The 14565-nt window shown below is 36.9% G+C and overlaps 1 protein-coding gene across 1 annotated transcript in view; it reads right to left on the reverse strand.

The window, feature by feature from the left end:
• Positions 1–14565, reverse strand: part of LOC112529680 (L-arabinokinase-like) — a 37095-nt gene that overhangs the window by 1890 nt on the left and 20640 nt on the right. The window contains exons 18-25 of the mRNA XM_025141020.1: positions 3349–3474; positions 2766–2896; positions 2608–2689; positions 2416–2503; positions 1789–1832; positions 1607–1702; positions 1444–1520; positions 990–1190 (exon numbers count right to left, since the gene is read on the reverse strand). Coding sequence (XP_024996788.1) covers positions 990–1190; positions 1444–1520; positions 1607–1702; positions 1789–1832; positions 2416–2503; positions 2608–2689; positions 2766–2896; positions 3349–3474 — 845 coding nt within the window. The remainder of the gene's footprint in view (positions 1–989; positions 1191–1443; positions 1521–1606; positions 1703–1788; positions 1833–2415; positions 2504–2607; positions 2690–2765; positions 2897–3348; positions 3475–14565) is intronic.

The following is a 14565-nucleotide window of genomic DNA, read 5'->3' on the forward strand; positions in this document are numbered from 1 at the left end:
CTTCTCTTCTCAGTGGCTTTTTTAAAGAGTAAGCTAATCAGGTTCCACATATCTCATATGGTATCAGAGGCAGGGTGTACCTCTAAAAGAGACTCGACACTCTGGAGCATTGTCTCCATCTATCCCCCGTTGAAGGGGACATGTGGGAGTCCCGCATCTGCTAGACATTGTAAATCAAAAAATCTATAGCTTAGAGGATTAGAATTGGTTTATGTGAACTAAAACGATGCTTGAGGTGGATAATCAAGAATTTCAGCATAGGTAGAATACTCACCCAAATACCCCTTAGATCTCCCATGGGAGTGGTTGGTATTTCATGGGACTTCGTAGGATTTGTATATAATAATGCTTTAAAATATGTTAAAAACATTTGTTTTGTAATAATCATTTAAGAAAAAGATAATTTAATTATTTTTATTATTATTTGTAATTTGTTTCTATAAGTTATTTATAGAAAATGGAATTCAGTTCCATCCTAAATCCTACAAACCAAACACACCAAAGATTCCAAATCCTTCCAAATCCAAATCCCTCCAATTCCAAATTCTTCCACGAAATCCAAATCCCTCAAAACTATTCCATCAAACCAAACACCCCCTAGTATTAAACCACTGGTTCAATTCAAACCATAGTAGAATATGGAGGAGGATAATCATCCATGAAACTGAAGATGGTAACTAATTAAACAACAAAGAACTCTTTTCTTGACTAACGGACATTGATATAGTCTTCGGTGAATAATGCGCAGTTGGAACTAGTTGTAGGATTATCCACAAGTTTGTAGTTCAAATTCTCTCTTCTGTATTGCTAGTGGATTACTAGGGGATTGCCAATGGGCAGGCTGCAAAATTATCACCCTCGGGTGTGGTTTCCCAAGTTTTTCATAAAGGCATCTTTGTGCAAGGAACCTAAGCAAAATAGAATAAGGAAAGCTAACCATATGAAACATAAAAAAGACTTCAGAGTTAGATATATGGCTAAATACATACCTGTGTGGGGTCAGATTGCACAAATAATCAACAGAGGCTTCAGCCTTAAGCAAGCCAATGTCATGCTGTCCAAACTCCTCAGGATTAGCCCCATTACTGTTTGAAGATGCTTGTGAAGCCATAGTAGATGCGATATATTTGATAATTTTTCGGCCCATAAAAGCTCCTACCCTCACAGATCCATAATCAGCACCCCCAACACTGTAGCACAGACAATTAATTTTGATCATCAAGAGCATGCAATGCAAATATTGCTGAATATATCAAAGTATAGGTGATGCATCTTCTGAAGTATTTGAGTAGAAAGATCATAGGCTACTTGACATTTTTATATTGCAGATCCCATTTATATGGCACAAAAGAAATAGAAAATGTGATTTTAGATTCAATTTACTTGATAGGAGAAATGAGAACGGACCACCAAATGGAAAATGGAGTAATGGGACCTGAATACCTGTGCCTTATACCAGAGTCGATTCCCCAGAACCGTATATGACTAGGAATATCCACTAGCCCTAATACCTCAGCAGGCTGCAGAAGATTTTGATACCAAATTATCTTATGATCATGGCGAATATCAGGGAAAAGATTATCTTCAAATTATAAATATAATGTACCTGGCAAACCATTGCAAGAAGCTTATTTGCTTCACCACAAGCAGAAGCCATTTGGTCCATTACACCACATGGTGCTCCAACAACATAATTTTCCACCTGTAGTAATAAGTAATGCCACTAGATGAGGGGCCGATGCTTATAACCAAAAAGTATTAACCGCCATGTTATTCAAGTACTTATACCTTTTGGCAGAGCAAAGCAAGATCCCTTGGACCGATATTTTTTCCTGGGAGGCAAAGATGAGGTACATCTCAAATTCTCTATCGTTGTACATCTTTAAGGCATATGATTTTATATATGATAAATATGCATACAATTGTGTATATCATAGAGTGATCCTAGTGCAGTATGGCTCCTCGGTTTTGTGAGGGTTAGTAAGGGAAGTCTTGGTATGTGGTATACCCTTTGAATCTGAAGAGGTTGTTTCTATGACTCGAATCCCTGGCCTTCTGGCTAGAAATAAATTAAAGGGCCGTTTACCAAATGCTTACCAGGTAAGCACTTACCGACAAGATCACCACCATCACTTACCTTATCGGTTAACATTCTCAGTCATCAAAACAGATTGTTGGTAAGCATTGTTTTACCAAGCGCTTACTGGGTAAGATTCTTCTCTCTCACTTACTAGGCAAGATTCTAGGTCCTTGCAGTGCTCATTCGGAAGGTAAGTCACACACAGTAAGCGTTTGGTAAACGCCTCCTAAAGGTTTCAACGTGAAAGTACATATTAAAGGTGTTCCTCTTTTGCTTGTCTTTTCTCACATTTAAGACGAACCATATTAAAGGTGGAAGAGAAGTATCAGTATTACCATGAGCAGAAGCTACAGCGGACATGGTAGCTACCTCCACAGAGGCAGAAGAAGAAACACCTTTGCCTTCTGGAACAGCTGAGGAAACCTGTTTATTTATTCAACAAAGCTTCAAAAACCGTCTGGATAATATTCTAAAAAATTGACATCTGAGAAACATAAAAAGATTTAGAATTGGATTCACTGATGTACCAGCACGCTGATGCTGCTCTCGAAGCGCATATTTAATTCTTTCATTAAAACAAGAATGGTACCAGCAACATATGCAGCCCATCTTTAAAAAAACCATATTAGTATATACCATATCACTGAAAAGTGAGAAACGACGAGAAAAACTGAAGAAGGAACACCTTTGTGATGTATCTTGGGAAAAGAAATGTTTTGCCTTCTCGTACGAAATTGGTTGTCCGGCATCCATAAAATCGGATAAGTCCATGTCAAATGTTGGACCACGGTTGCTTAACTCTGACCCATATGACACCTGCAACGATCAAACACTTCAGAAAAAACATATATTTCTAAAGAGGTTCTTGTTACCTACCAAGTTATAAGTTTTAGTTGATGCAATAGACAGAAAGTAATCCAGTTTCAGTGATCCATTCCATATTTATAATGTTTATAGGCTTCCAAATATTCCAAAAAGAGGTATGCTCCCTTTGATCTCACAAACCCACATTAAAGATCGTGCCATTTTTTAGAAAAATAGGTTTTTTTGGTTGATTTCAACCATCTTGAACAGTTTATTCGTCAGAATTTTTTTACCATCAGTTTCGTCAGAATTTTTTTACCATCAGTTTCGATCACTTTGTTGATTGGCTTTGACCTTCTTTTAATGGATTCATCTGTCAAAAGGGACAATTTTCTTGTAGTGTTGAAACACCTTCTCAAAATTATTAGAGCATGTACCAGTGGTAAAAGATTAGTTAAACTTACAATTTGGAGCACGGGTGTTCGTTCTTGTCCTTTGGATTGCTGGCGAGCCTGTGCATGCTTCCAAAGCCTCTGTTTACCTGGTTGAATCCTTTGCACAGCAACATGGCAAGCTTCTCTAATGGGCATCTGCAATATATTTCATTTTCCCAAGAAAGGACACATAAATAAAATTGAAAATTATACATTCAATAACATTCTTCTTCATCCATCAAGTATTTAGTTAAGCAAATAGGAACTATATACTGAGATTTTATACAGAGATCCAACACACAAGGGTCCCAATAGTTAAGTCAAATGTGCGCAAACCACCCAACAACCGAATGCAGAAAGAAAAACTCAGCTAACGATATACAATGTGTACCGACAATAATATCAAGCAATCAAAGCAACAAAATAACAACACAAGCATATAACGAGGTTCCACTGCTTTAAAGCATAGGTTACAAACAGTGTTTGAAGTAAGCTAAACGTGGATTTCTAGCAGTTGGTACCTCCTCAAATAGTCGGTTTATTAACCACCATCTCCAACCGTCTCTGTTTGTGAACCATCACACCTGTTCGCCTTGTATATGATGGACATTTGTATCACTAATATCATTTAAGTGTAATGGGATTAATTTGTTGACCAATGTAATCATGATAAATATCGAACAAGTAAGGAAGGTGCGGAGTGCACACTTGTTTGAGTTTATTTTGATTTAGTGGCGAAGCCCCTAAACGACGGGGGTTCGGAGGCAGCTTGGAAATGCATCAGAAATCCGAATTTTAGATTTTAAACCCGGTTTTTGGCCCGGTTTTTAAACCCGGTTTAGGGTGCAAAAAACTGCCGATTTTGACAGTTTTCGCACTTTTCAAACTTCGAATTGGTCATTTTTCGTCTAGAGAGAGGTACACAGATTCATAACATTTTGGATTCGAAGTTCTGTCAATCACTGAATTTTATCCGATTGAGATTTCGATTGTACCGTCGAAATGCTTCAATCTAAAAGTGATAAACGACTTTCATTGAATTCCAAGAAAAGTTTTTCGAACAGAGATTGAAGTATTCTGTGAAAATGGCTGACAAAGAATTTGTGAAAGACATGACAAGCAAATTCGATAAACTGTCGAATTTTGAAGGGCAAGATTTCCGTAGATGGCAGAAGAAGATGCACTTCCTCCTGACTACCCTGAAAGTGGTGTACGTTCTGAGTACCCCTGTGCCTGAATACGTTGAAGATGAAACTCTGTAAGTGTCAAGGAGGAGATCGAAATGGGAAAACGATGATTACATATGTTGTGGCCACATCTTAAACGGTATGTCCGACTCTTTATTTGATGTTTATCAAAATGTTGAATCTGCAAAGGAACTATGGGATTCTCTGGAATCCAAGTATATGGCAGAAGATGCTTCTACCAAGAAGTTTCTGGTCGGTAATTTCATGAATTACAAGATGGTCGATACCAAGTCTGACATGGAACAATTTCATGAATTGTTGAGGATTCTGGGACAAATTGTCCAACATAATCTGAAGATGGATGAAGCCATCTTGGTTGCTATGATTATTGACAAATTGCCTCCTTCCTGGAAAGAGTTTAAACACACTCTGAAACACAAGAAGGAAGAATTGACTCTGGTTCAACTTGGAAGTCACTTTAGGATTGAAGAGTCTTTGAGGACTCAAGAACTTGACAATAATCCTAAAGGTAAGAATCAAGTTGGTTCTTCTTCTGTGAACATGGTGGAAGGGGATGGGTCCAAGTATTCCAACAAGTTTAAAAACAACAAACGGAAACACAAAGGTGGAGATGACAAGTTTTCCAACAAAAAGTCTAAATTGGTATGTTGGAGGTGTGGTAAACCTGGTCATTTCAAGAAGGATTGTCGTGTTTGTAATGTGAACAAAGATGGGGCTGGTCTAAGTGGGTCTAAGGATCCAGGAAAGCAACAAGGTCAGAATTGTGATTTAGTGCACAATCTAAATAATGTTCAGAATTATATTTCTGTAATTTCTGAGGCATATTATGTGCAGGATGATGATGTTGCATGGTGGGTTGATTCTGGTGCAACATTTGCAAGGATCTTCGTTGGTTTAAAGAATGTCAACCAATTGAAGATGGATCTGTCATGAAGATGGGAAACGTTGCAACGGAATCAATCAAGGGATTAGGACGTGTTTTACTTAAGTTCACATCTGGAAAGTGTTTATGTTTAGACAATGTATTGTATGTACCGGGGATTCGAAAGAACCTCTTGTCTGAAATTGTGTTGAATAAGTGTGGCTACAAACAAGTGTTGGAAAGTGACAAGTATATCTTGTCAAGACATGGTACTTTTGTTGGATTTGGCTATGTATGTAATGGTATGATTAGGTTGAATCTAGATTATCCTTCTTATGTTAACTCGATTTGCATGATGACATCTAGTACTAGCAATAACTTAAGTAAATCTGTTTTATGGCATGCTAGACTAGGACATGTTCATTATAAAAGGTTAAAGGATATGTCTAAAATGAGTTTAATACATGCTTTTGACATGAATAATGAAAAGTGTAAAACTTGCATGTTAACCAAGATTACTAGACAACCTTTTAAGGATGTTAAAAGAGAAAGCAAAGTATTAGAACTCATTCATAGTGATTTATGTGATTTTCATGCTACACCTTCACTAGGAAATAAAAAGTATGTCATTACTTTTATTGATGATACATCTAGATATTGTTATGTCTATTTGGTGCACACAAAGGATGAAGCTCTTGATAAATTTAAAATTTATAAACAAGAAGTAGAGCTACATAGAAATGAGTTGATAAAAGTTTTGCGTACTGATAGAGGTGGTGAGTATTATGATCCAGTTTATTTTGAGTCTACTGGTATAATACATCAAACCACGACTCCTTACACACCAGAGCAAAATGGTGTGGATGGAAGGAATAATAGAACCTTGAAGGAAATGGTTAATTCCATGTTGTCGTATTCAGGCCTAAGTGATGGGTTTTGGGATTAGGCTATGTTGACAGCCTGTTATATATTGAATAGAACTCCGAATAAAAGGAGTAAAAACACCCCTTATGAAATTTGGTATAAAAAGGTACCAAGTTTGAGTTATCTCAAAGTTTGGGGTTGTAGAGCAATTGTAAGGTTCACTGAACCCAAACGGAAAAACTTAGGTGGGAAAGGTATAAATTGTATCTTCATTGGGTATGTTGAGCATTCCAAAGCATATAGATTCTATGTTATAGAATCTAATGACTCTGTGTCAGTTAACACTGTTATAGAGTCAAGAGATGCTATATTTGATGAAGAAAGATTTACATCTATACCTAGACCAAGGGACATGATTCATTCCGGCAAAACTACAACTCAAGCTGAAAATGTGTGTGGTGGTACAGATTCTGTACCTGGACCATCTGAACCTAGGAAAAGCACTAGAGCTAGAAAAGCTAAGTTTTTTGGATCTGATTTTCAAATTTATCTAGTTGAAGGAACAAGAGATGAGACTGTGTCTCAACATCAATATTGTTTTATTATTGAGGAGGATCCAAAGACTTTTAGTGAAGCCATGGCATTTAGGGATGTTGCTTTCTGAAAAGAAGCAATACAGGATGAGATTGATTCTATCATGCATAATAATACCTGGGTTTTAACTGATTTGCCTCCTGGTTGCAAAGCATTAGGATGTAAATGGATCCTCAAAAGAAAGATGAAAATGGATGGTACCATAGATAAGTACAAAGCCAGGTTGGTTATCCAAGGCTTTAGGCAAAAAGAAGGTATTGACTTCTTTGATACTTATGCTCCTGTTGCTAGGATTTCCACAATTAGATTGTTGTTAGCTCTTGCAGCTATACATAATCTTGTAATTCATCAAATGGATGTAAAAACTGCATTCTTGAATGGTGAATTGGATGAGGAAATTTACATGAAACAACTTGAAGGGTTTGTGATGCCTGGAAATGATTACAAGGTGTGCAAGTTGAAGAAGTCATTGTATGGTCTGAAACAAGCACCAAAACAATGGCATCAAAAGTTTGATGATGTGGTCTTATCTAATGGTTTTGCACTAAACCAAGCTGATAAGTGTGTATATAGCAAATTTGATACTTCTGGTAAAGGAGTTATAATTTGTTTATATGCAGATGATATGATGATCTTTGGTACTGATCAAGATCAAGTTGATAAAACCAAGAAGTTCTTGTCATCTAGTTTTGATATGAAAGACCTGGGGGAGGCTGAGGTGATTCTTGGATTAAGAATCAAACAAGRAAACAATAGAATKTCAGTTTCYCAATCTCATTATATTGAGAAGATATTGAAAAAATTTAACTTTGGAAATTGTTCTCCTGTTAGCACTCCAATAGATCCTAATCTTAAGCTTCTACCTAATAAAGGTGTTCCAGTGTCTTAGCTTGAATACTCAAGAGCTATAGGATGTCTTACGTATGCCATGATTAGCACTAGGCCCGATATAGCATATACTGTAGGAAAGCTTAGTAGGTATACTAGTAATCCTAGTTCACATCATTGGCAAGCTTTAAGGCAAGTATTCAAGTACTTGAAAGGAACCATGGATTATGGTTTGACATATAATAGATTTCCTTCGGTTATAGAAGGTTATTCAGATGCCAGCTGGATTACAAATTTGGAGGATCACTCTTCTACGAGTCGTTGGGTTTTCCTTCTTGGAGGAGGTGCCATTTGTTGGGCTTCCAAGAAACAGACTTGTATTACATACTCAACAATGGAGTCTGAATTTGTGGCATTGGCTGCAGCTGGTCAAGAAGCTGAGTGGCTAAGGAATTTGATATATGAAATTCCATTATGGCCCAAATCGATATCTACCATTTCTATCCGGTGTGATAGTGTTGCTACCTTGGCTAAGGCTTATAGTCAAGTATATAATGGGAAGTCTAGACATTTAGGTGTTAGACATAGCATGATTCGTGAGCTCATCATGAATGGTGTGATATCGGTRGAGTTTGTGAGAACTCAGTTGAATTTAGCCGATCATCTAACCAAAGGGTTAGCTAGAGATCTTGTGCACAAGGCGGCTGTGGGGATGGGTTTAAAGTCCACCTAAAATCTTTCATATTAAGATACCCAATTCCCATCTAATGTAATGTTAGATGTTGAATTCAATGTGGAAAGCTTGATATCTAAAGATTGGAACACATTATTAGCGTCATCCCAAGGTATGTRTTCAGAACTGCAAGTAAAGGAGGTTGAAATTATATTTCTTAATAGTTCTTTTGAAAAATTGCATATGCAGATGCAAGAGTAAGAGAACTACCTATATAAGCATGGAGTTTAGCCGTTTCAAGAAGTTTGGGACTTAGCTTTGATATGCTTATTGAAGGATAGGACACAGGCTAGTAAAATATAGTGTCAAGTTAGAACATGAGAATGTAAACTGTTGTGTATATTATCTTCATGTATTCACTATGAATAGAAAGGGTTCAATCCATAGTGACACCCTGATATTTGAATATTTGAAATGAGTAGTATACTAATGTGAAATTCAATCGTCATGATATTTCATTTATGCATCAGTTTGTCTTGTTATGACTTTGATTTAAGTTAATCAAGATTAAACTTAAATGGGGGAGGATTGTTGGTGATTTGTATCACTAATATCATTTAAGTGTAATGAGATTAATTTGTTGACCAATGTAATCATGATAAATATCGAACAAGTAAGGAAGGTGCGGAATGCACACTTGTTTGAGTTTATTTTGATTTAGGGGCGAAGCCCTTAAACGACGGGGGTCCGGGGGCAGCTTGGAAATGCATCAGAAATCCGAATTTTAGATTTTAAACCCGGTTTTTGGCCTGGTTTTTAAACCCGGTTTAGGGTGCAAAAAACTGCCGGTTTTGACAGTTTCCGCACTTTTTCAATCTTCGAATTGGTCATTTTTCGTCTAGAGAGAGGTACCCAGATTCATAACATTTTGGATTCAAAGTTCTGTCAATCACTGAATTTTATCCGATTGAGATTTCGATTGTAACGTCGAAATACTTCAATCTGAAAGTGATAAACGACTTTCAGTGGATTCCAAGAAAAGTTTTTCGAACATTATATATATGTCATATGTATCCTACTGTTTTGTGTAGTAATCTTGCACAAGAGTCAATAAATAAATAAACACATATTTATTGTATCTTCACCTTTGTCGCAACAAACTGGTATCAGAGCATATGGCGTCTCGTTCCAATGGGTTACAGCCTCAACTTCCAAAACTCAATAGTCGTAACTATCACCAATGGAATATTCAGATGAGGGTGTTGTATGAGTCACAAGACCTTTGGCAAATCGTTGAAAACGGATTTGTAGAACCATCAGATATGTCGTCTGCAACACCACAACAACTACATGATCTAAAAGAAAATACAAAGAGAGATTGAAAGGCACTCTTATTTATTTATTAGACAGTGGACGAAGTGATATTCGAAAGAATATCTTTCTCGAAGACTTCTAAACAGGCCTAGGATATGCTACAGAAAACGTACAAAGGAGAAGAATGTTAATTGAAAGAAACCCTAGTTGCCATCGATTTGAAGCAACAAACACACACAAATGAAAGATACAAGAAGTCTAAAAGGATGTATTCTAGAAATGATCTTTATTGAAATATAGATACACACACACAAATGTCGATAGCCAATACATATATATAGATTATGAACCGGCGCTTTGAACCATTGTGATGGTTCAAATTTAACTACCAAATCTGTTAGGTAACTGCCATACAAGGCTATGATGTGTCACTTGACACATTTTATTTATTTCATATAGTATTAATTAGTAATATATACTAATAAAACGTAAATGACATTTAATTCCAACATTCCCCCCTAAATGTCAAAACGTTTTATTTCTTCATGTTTGCTTAAATGACAAAGTCATCATCTTCTTTAATGCTATCACCAGCCCCTTCTGGTCCGTTTGAGTAGTATTCAACAATGCTAGGGTCTTCTTCCTTGCTTTCTTCAACACTTTGTGATGTGCATGCTTTGGTTTGATCAGTTGTCAGTATTCCTGCAGTGTTGTGATCCTCCTTACATCCAGGTTAATCTTTGCTTTTGGTTACTCCACCAACTAAGCCTTCACTGCCATATTCAATCATACATCCTGATTAATCATGATTCACGTTGGTTACTCCACCAACACCTCGTTCTTCTGTACTTGGTAACTTACCAAACTTTTTCATTGCAAAGTCAAAATGTTCTTGAGGATGTAGCAAGTATTGTTCAAATAACTTGTTGAATGCTTGATCATAGCATTCTGGAAACCCGAAGCTCATTGCAATCTCCTTCCATTTTCCTTCTCTTGATATCATTTTGTGTCTTCCTGATCCAACAATTAGTTTATACAAGTCGAATAGATAAATTTTTATACCTGCCAATTTTGGAGGGAGTGTAATTTCCTCTCCACTTTTGACCTTGTGGAACCAAGTAAGTGCATCTTCGAACCTTCTTGTGAACAACCCTTTGTTCTTATAAGTAATGCGATTACAGTTAACCAAAACCATGAAAGCAGTGAAGTCATCAAAGCTTTCTATGGTTAGACGTATCGATTTTCCATCGATTTTGAGTTCATCTTCGGTTATGCTTTTGCTTGCTTCCTGTTTGTGTATTTGCTGCAATTCAGGATGGTTTTCTCCAAAGATCCTTGGGTCATATTTAGTAGACTTGTTTTGATCATCTCCTTCTCCTTTCCGATCATCACACATGTGTGTAATCTTACATTTTGAGTCTTTGACTTCAATTTCAAATCCTTGTAATATCAATTGTTTCATGCTCAACACATTGATGTTGATTTTCGGTGCATAAGAAACATAGGGGACAGCATATGATGTCTCTTCTGTTGTTAAATTAATTTCTCCAATACCGTGTATTAGGAGTGGATTAAGATGATGTTCTTCATCGTTGATGAAAAAAACATTTCTTAATCTTAACAAATATGTCTGTGGAGGGAGTCATATGTTTAGAGATTTTTGTATTAACATACCAAATAGAGTTCCAAGATCCTATGTCGGTTCCTTCGACTAAGTAATCCCCATTTATGATGACCCTTTCAATGTGTGTTTGATGATATGGCTGCAGTGGACTGAATGTTCGATCAATTTGATCACCGGGCTTAGAAACAGGATCAAGTTTGCCTTGTACAGATTACTTTTCAGGCAATCGATCTCCTCTCTTTGGACAATAGCACGCAAAATGACCCTTGTCATTGCACCGGTAACATGTCGGTTTCCGGACTCTTTTCACGTTGATCTCACCACCGTTGCTCCAATCTCGAAGGAGATTTGCGAGTTCCATACTTCTAATACCTTGTAGATTTCTGATTTGAGTATTATGAAGCCTTCGAACAAATCCCGAAGTTCTTCCCATTCGATTTCTTGTTCGGCTCTGATACCACTGTTGATTGAAGGGCTTATTCAATAAGCCCTCTTTAGATTTTACTTCTGGGATTAATCCACTGGACTCTCCCTTTAAGAAACTCTTAGTTGCCATCGATTTGAAGCAACAAACACACACAAATGAGAGATACAAGAAGTCTACAAGGATGTATTCTAGAAATGATCTTTATTGAAATATAGATACACACACACAAATGTCGATAGCCAATACATATATATAGATTATGAACCGGTGCCTTTGAACCACTGTGATGGTTCAAATTTAACTACCAAATCAGTTAGGTAACTGCCATACAAGACTATGATATGTCACTTGACACATTTTATTTATTTCATATAGTATTAATTAGTAATATATACTAATAAAACGTAAATGACATTTAATTCCAACAAAGAAAAGGTGAAGATGGTCAGATTACAATCTCTCATATGTGAATTCAATAATATTTGAATGAAAGAATCAGAAACGGTTGAAGATTATTACAATCGAATAATTCTTCTCGTAAACCAGATGAGGATCAACGGATAAAGCGTTGATGATACAAGAGTCATAGAAAAAATTCTACGTAGCCTAACACGGAGATTTGAGTACATAGTTGTTGCGATAGAGGAGTCTAAAGACTTAACTACCTTGTCTTTAGAAGGATTATTGGGTACGCTGCAATCACATGAAATGCGACTCAAGCAATTCGATATCCCCTCCATAGACCAGGCTTTCCAGTTACAGTCCAACTACGACTCTACAAATGGAAGGCAAAAAGGCATAGAACGATTGAAGGATGATTCAAACATTAATCCCTATAAAGATAAAGGAAAAGGGAAATTTCTGACACAAGTTCAGTGTCACCATTGCCTTAGATTTGGACATACAAAGAAGTTCTGTCGAAAAAGAATAGCTGAAGAAAGGGGTAATAGTTTCATACACACAGAAGATGAAAACAATCAAGACATGGTTTTCATGTTATTTGGCACACAAGAGGAAGAGGAAGCAGTAGACGATGTGTGGTATCTAGATAGCGACTGTAGCAACCACATGACTAGAAAAAGGGAATTTTTTCATTCCATAGACGAACAACAAAAAGAGAAGTTCGAACCGGAGATGACAAACGGCTAAATGTACAAGGTATTGATGAGATTTCAGTAAAAAACAAAGGATGGAACAAAAAGGATTTCAAACGTATATTCTATCCCAGGTTTGAAACACAACCTATTAAGCATTAGGCAACTTATTTTGCGAGGTTACGATTTACACTTCAAAGGTAAGTCATGTGAAATTGAAGATATAAATAATAACATACCGGGAAAAATTCATATGACTGCAAATAAAATGTTTCCTCTAAGATTTCTTGAGGACACATCATTCACGTTTAAGATGTCAGATCATCACATTGCACAACTCTGGCATAAGCGTTTTGGTCATGTGAACTTTGGGTACTTAACCCACATGAGCAAGATTAATATGGTACGAGGTTTACCAAACCTGTCCAGCACGATCGAACCTTGTGAAAGTTGTGCCTTTGGAAAACATGCAAGGGAGTCGTTTCCCCAAGACAAAACTACAAGAGCAACAAGTCCTCTCGAACTCATTTATACGGACATATGTGGTCCTATGAGAACGATTTCCATCGGAAGCAACAGGTATGTTCTTACATTTATTGACGATTTTAGTAGGTAAATCTGGGTTTGTTTTTTAAAAGAGAAATCAGAAGCTTTTGATCATTTCAAAATTTTCAAAGCTTTTGTTGAGAAGCAAAGGAACAAGAAAATAGAAGTACTCAGATCAGACCAAGGAGGTGAGTATAAGAGCCATCAATTTCAAGATTTTTACAAAAGGAAGGAATTTTACATCAGTTTACTACTCGCTACACACCCCAACAAAATGGGGTGGCAGAGAGAAAAAATAGAACGTTAATGGAGATGGCTAGAAGCATGCTAAAAGAGATGAGATTACCCAACGAATTTTGGGCAGAAGCAGTGGCTTGTGCTACGTATATCTCAAATCGATCTCCCACCGAAAGTCAGTCTAATATTACCCCCAAGAGGCTTGGAGTGGACACAAACCCAGTGTCAATCACTTACAGTTTTTCGGTTCTTTAGCGTTTGCTCGCATCCCAGATCAGATCAGGAGCAAACTCAATGACAAATCTGAGAAAGCCATTTTTATCGGCTATATTGAACGATCCAGGCCTACAAGTTGTACAATCCCTCCACTAAGAAGATTATAGTGAGTCGTGACGTTATATTTCACAAGAACAAAACATGGAATGGTTTGGAATCAAACAGGATTGACGATACTCCTATTCTCGATGAAGAGAGTGAAGAAAATCAAAGGAGAAATGTTGATCCAGATTCACCGGTTGCTCAAATCAATACATCCATATCTGAAAATCAAAGGAGAAATGTTGATCCAAATTCACCAGTTGCTCAAATCAATGCACCCATATCTACTTCTAACAGTAGCGGTGAATCATCTCTGCCAGGTACTGTTGAGACTTCCTCAACTTCATCACGGATTAACAAAAGGACTAGAAGTATAGCAAGTCTTTTAGAGAAAACTCAAAGGCTGGATTTCGATGGAATCGTGGACTTCGCATTATATTCGGATGTTGATCCCGTAACTCTTGATGAGGCATATCAAGAAAAGCACCGGAGATTAGCGATGGATGAGGAGATGAGCTCCATCTTAAAAAATGATACATGGGACTTGGTTACTCTACCGAAGGACCACAATGTTGGGTACAATAAAGTATAAACCAAATTTGTATATTATTAACATCAGCTTTCAAATGAATACATATACGATCCATATATACAGAAC

This window comes from Cynara cardunculus, assembly GCF_001531365.2.
Source record: "Cynara cardunculus var. scolymus isolate 2C chromosome LG 16, CcrdV1, whole genome shotgun sequence".
NCBI classification, from domain to species: Eukaryota; Viridiplantae; Streptophyta; class Magnoliopsida; order Asterales; family Asteraceae; genus Cynara; species Cynara cardunculus.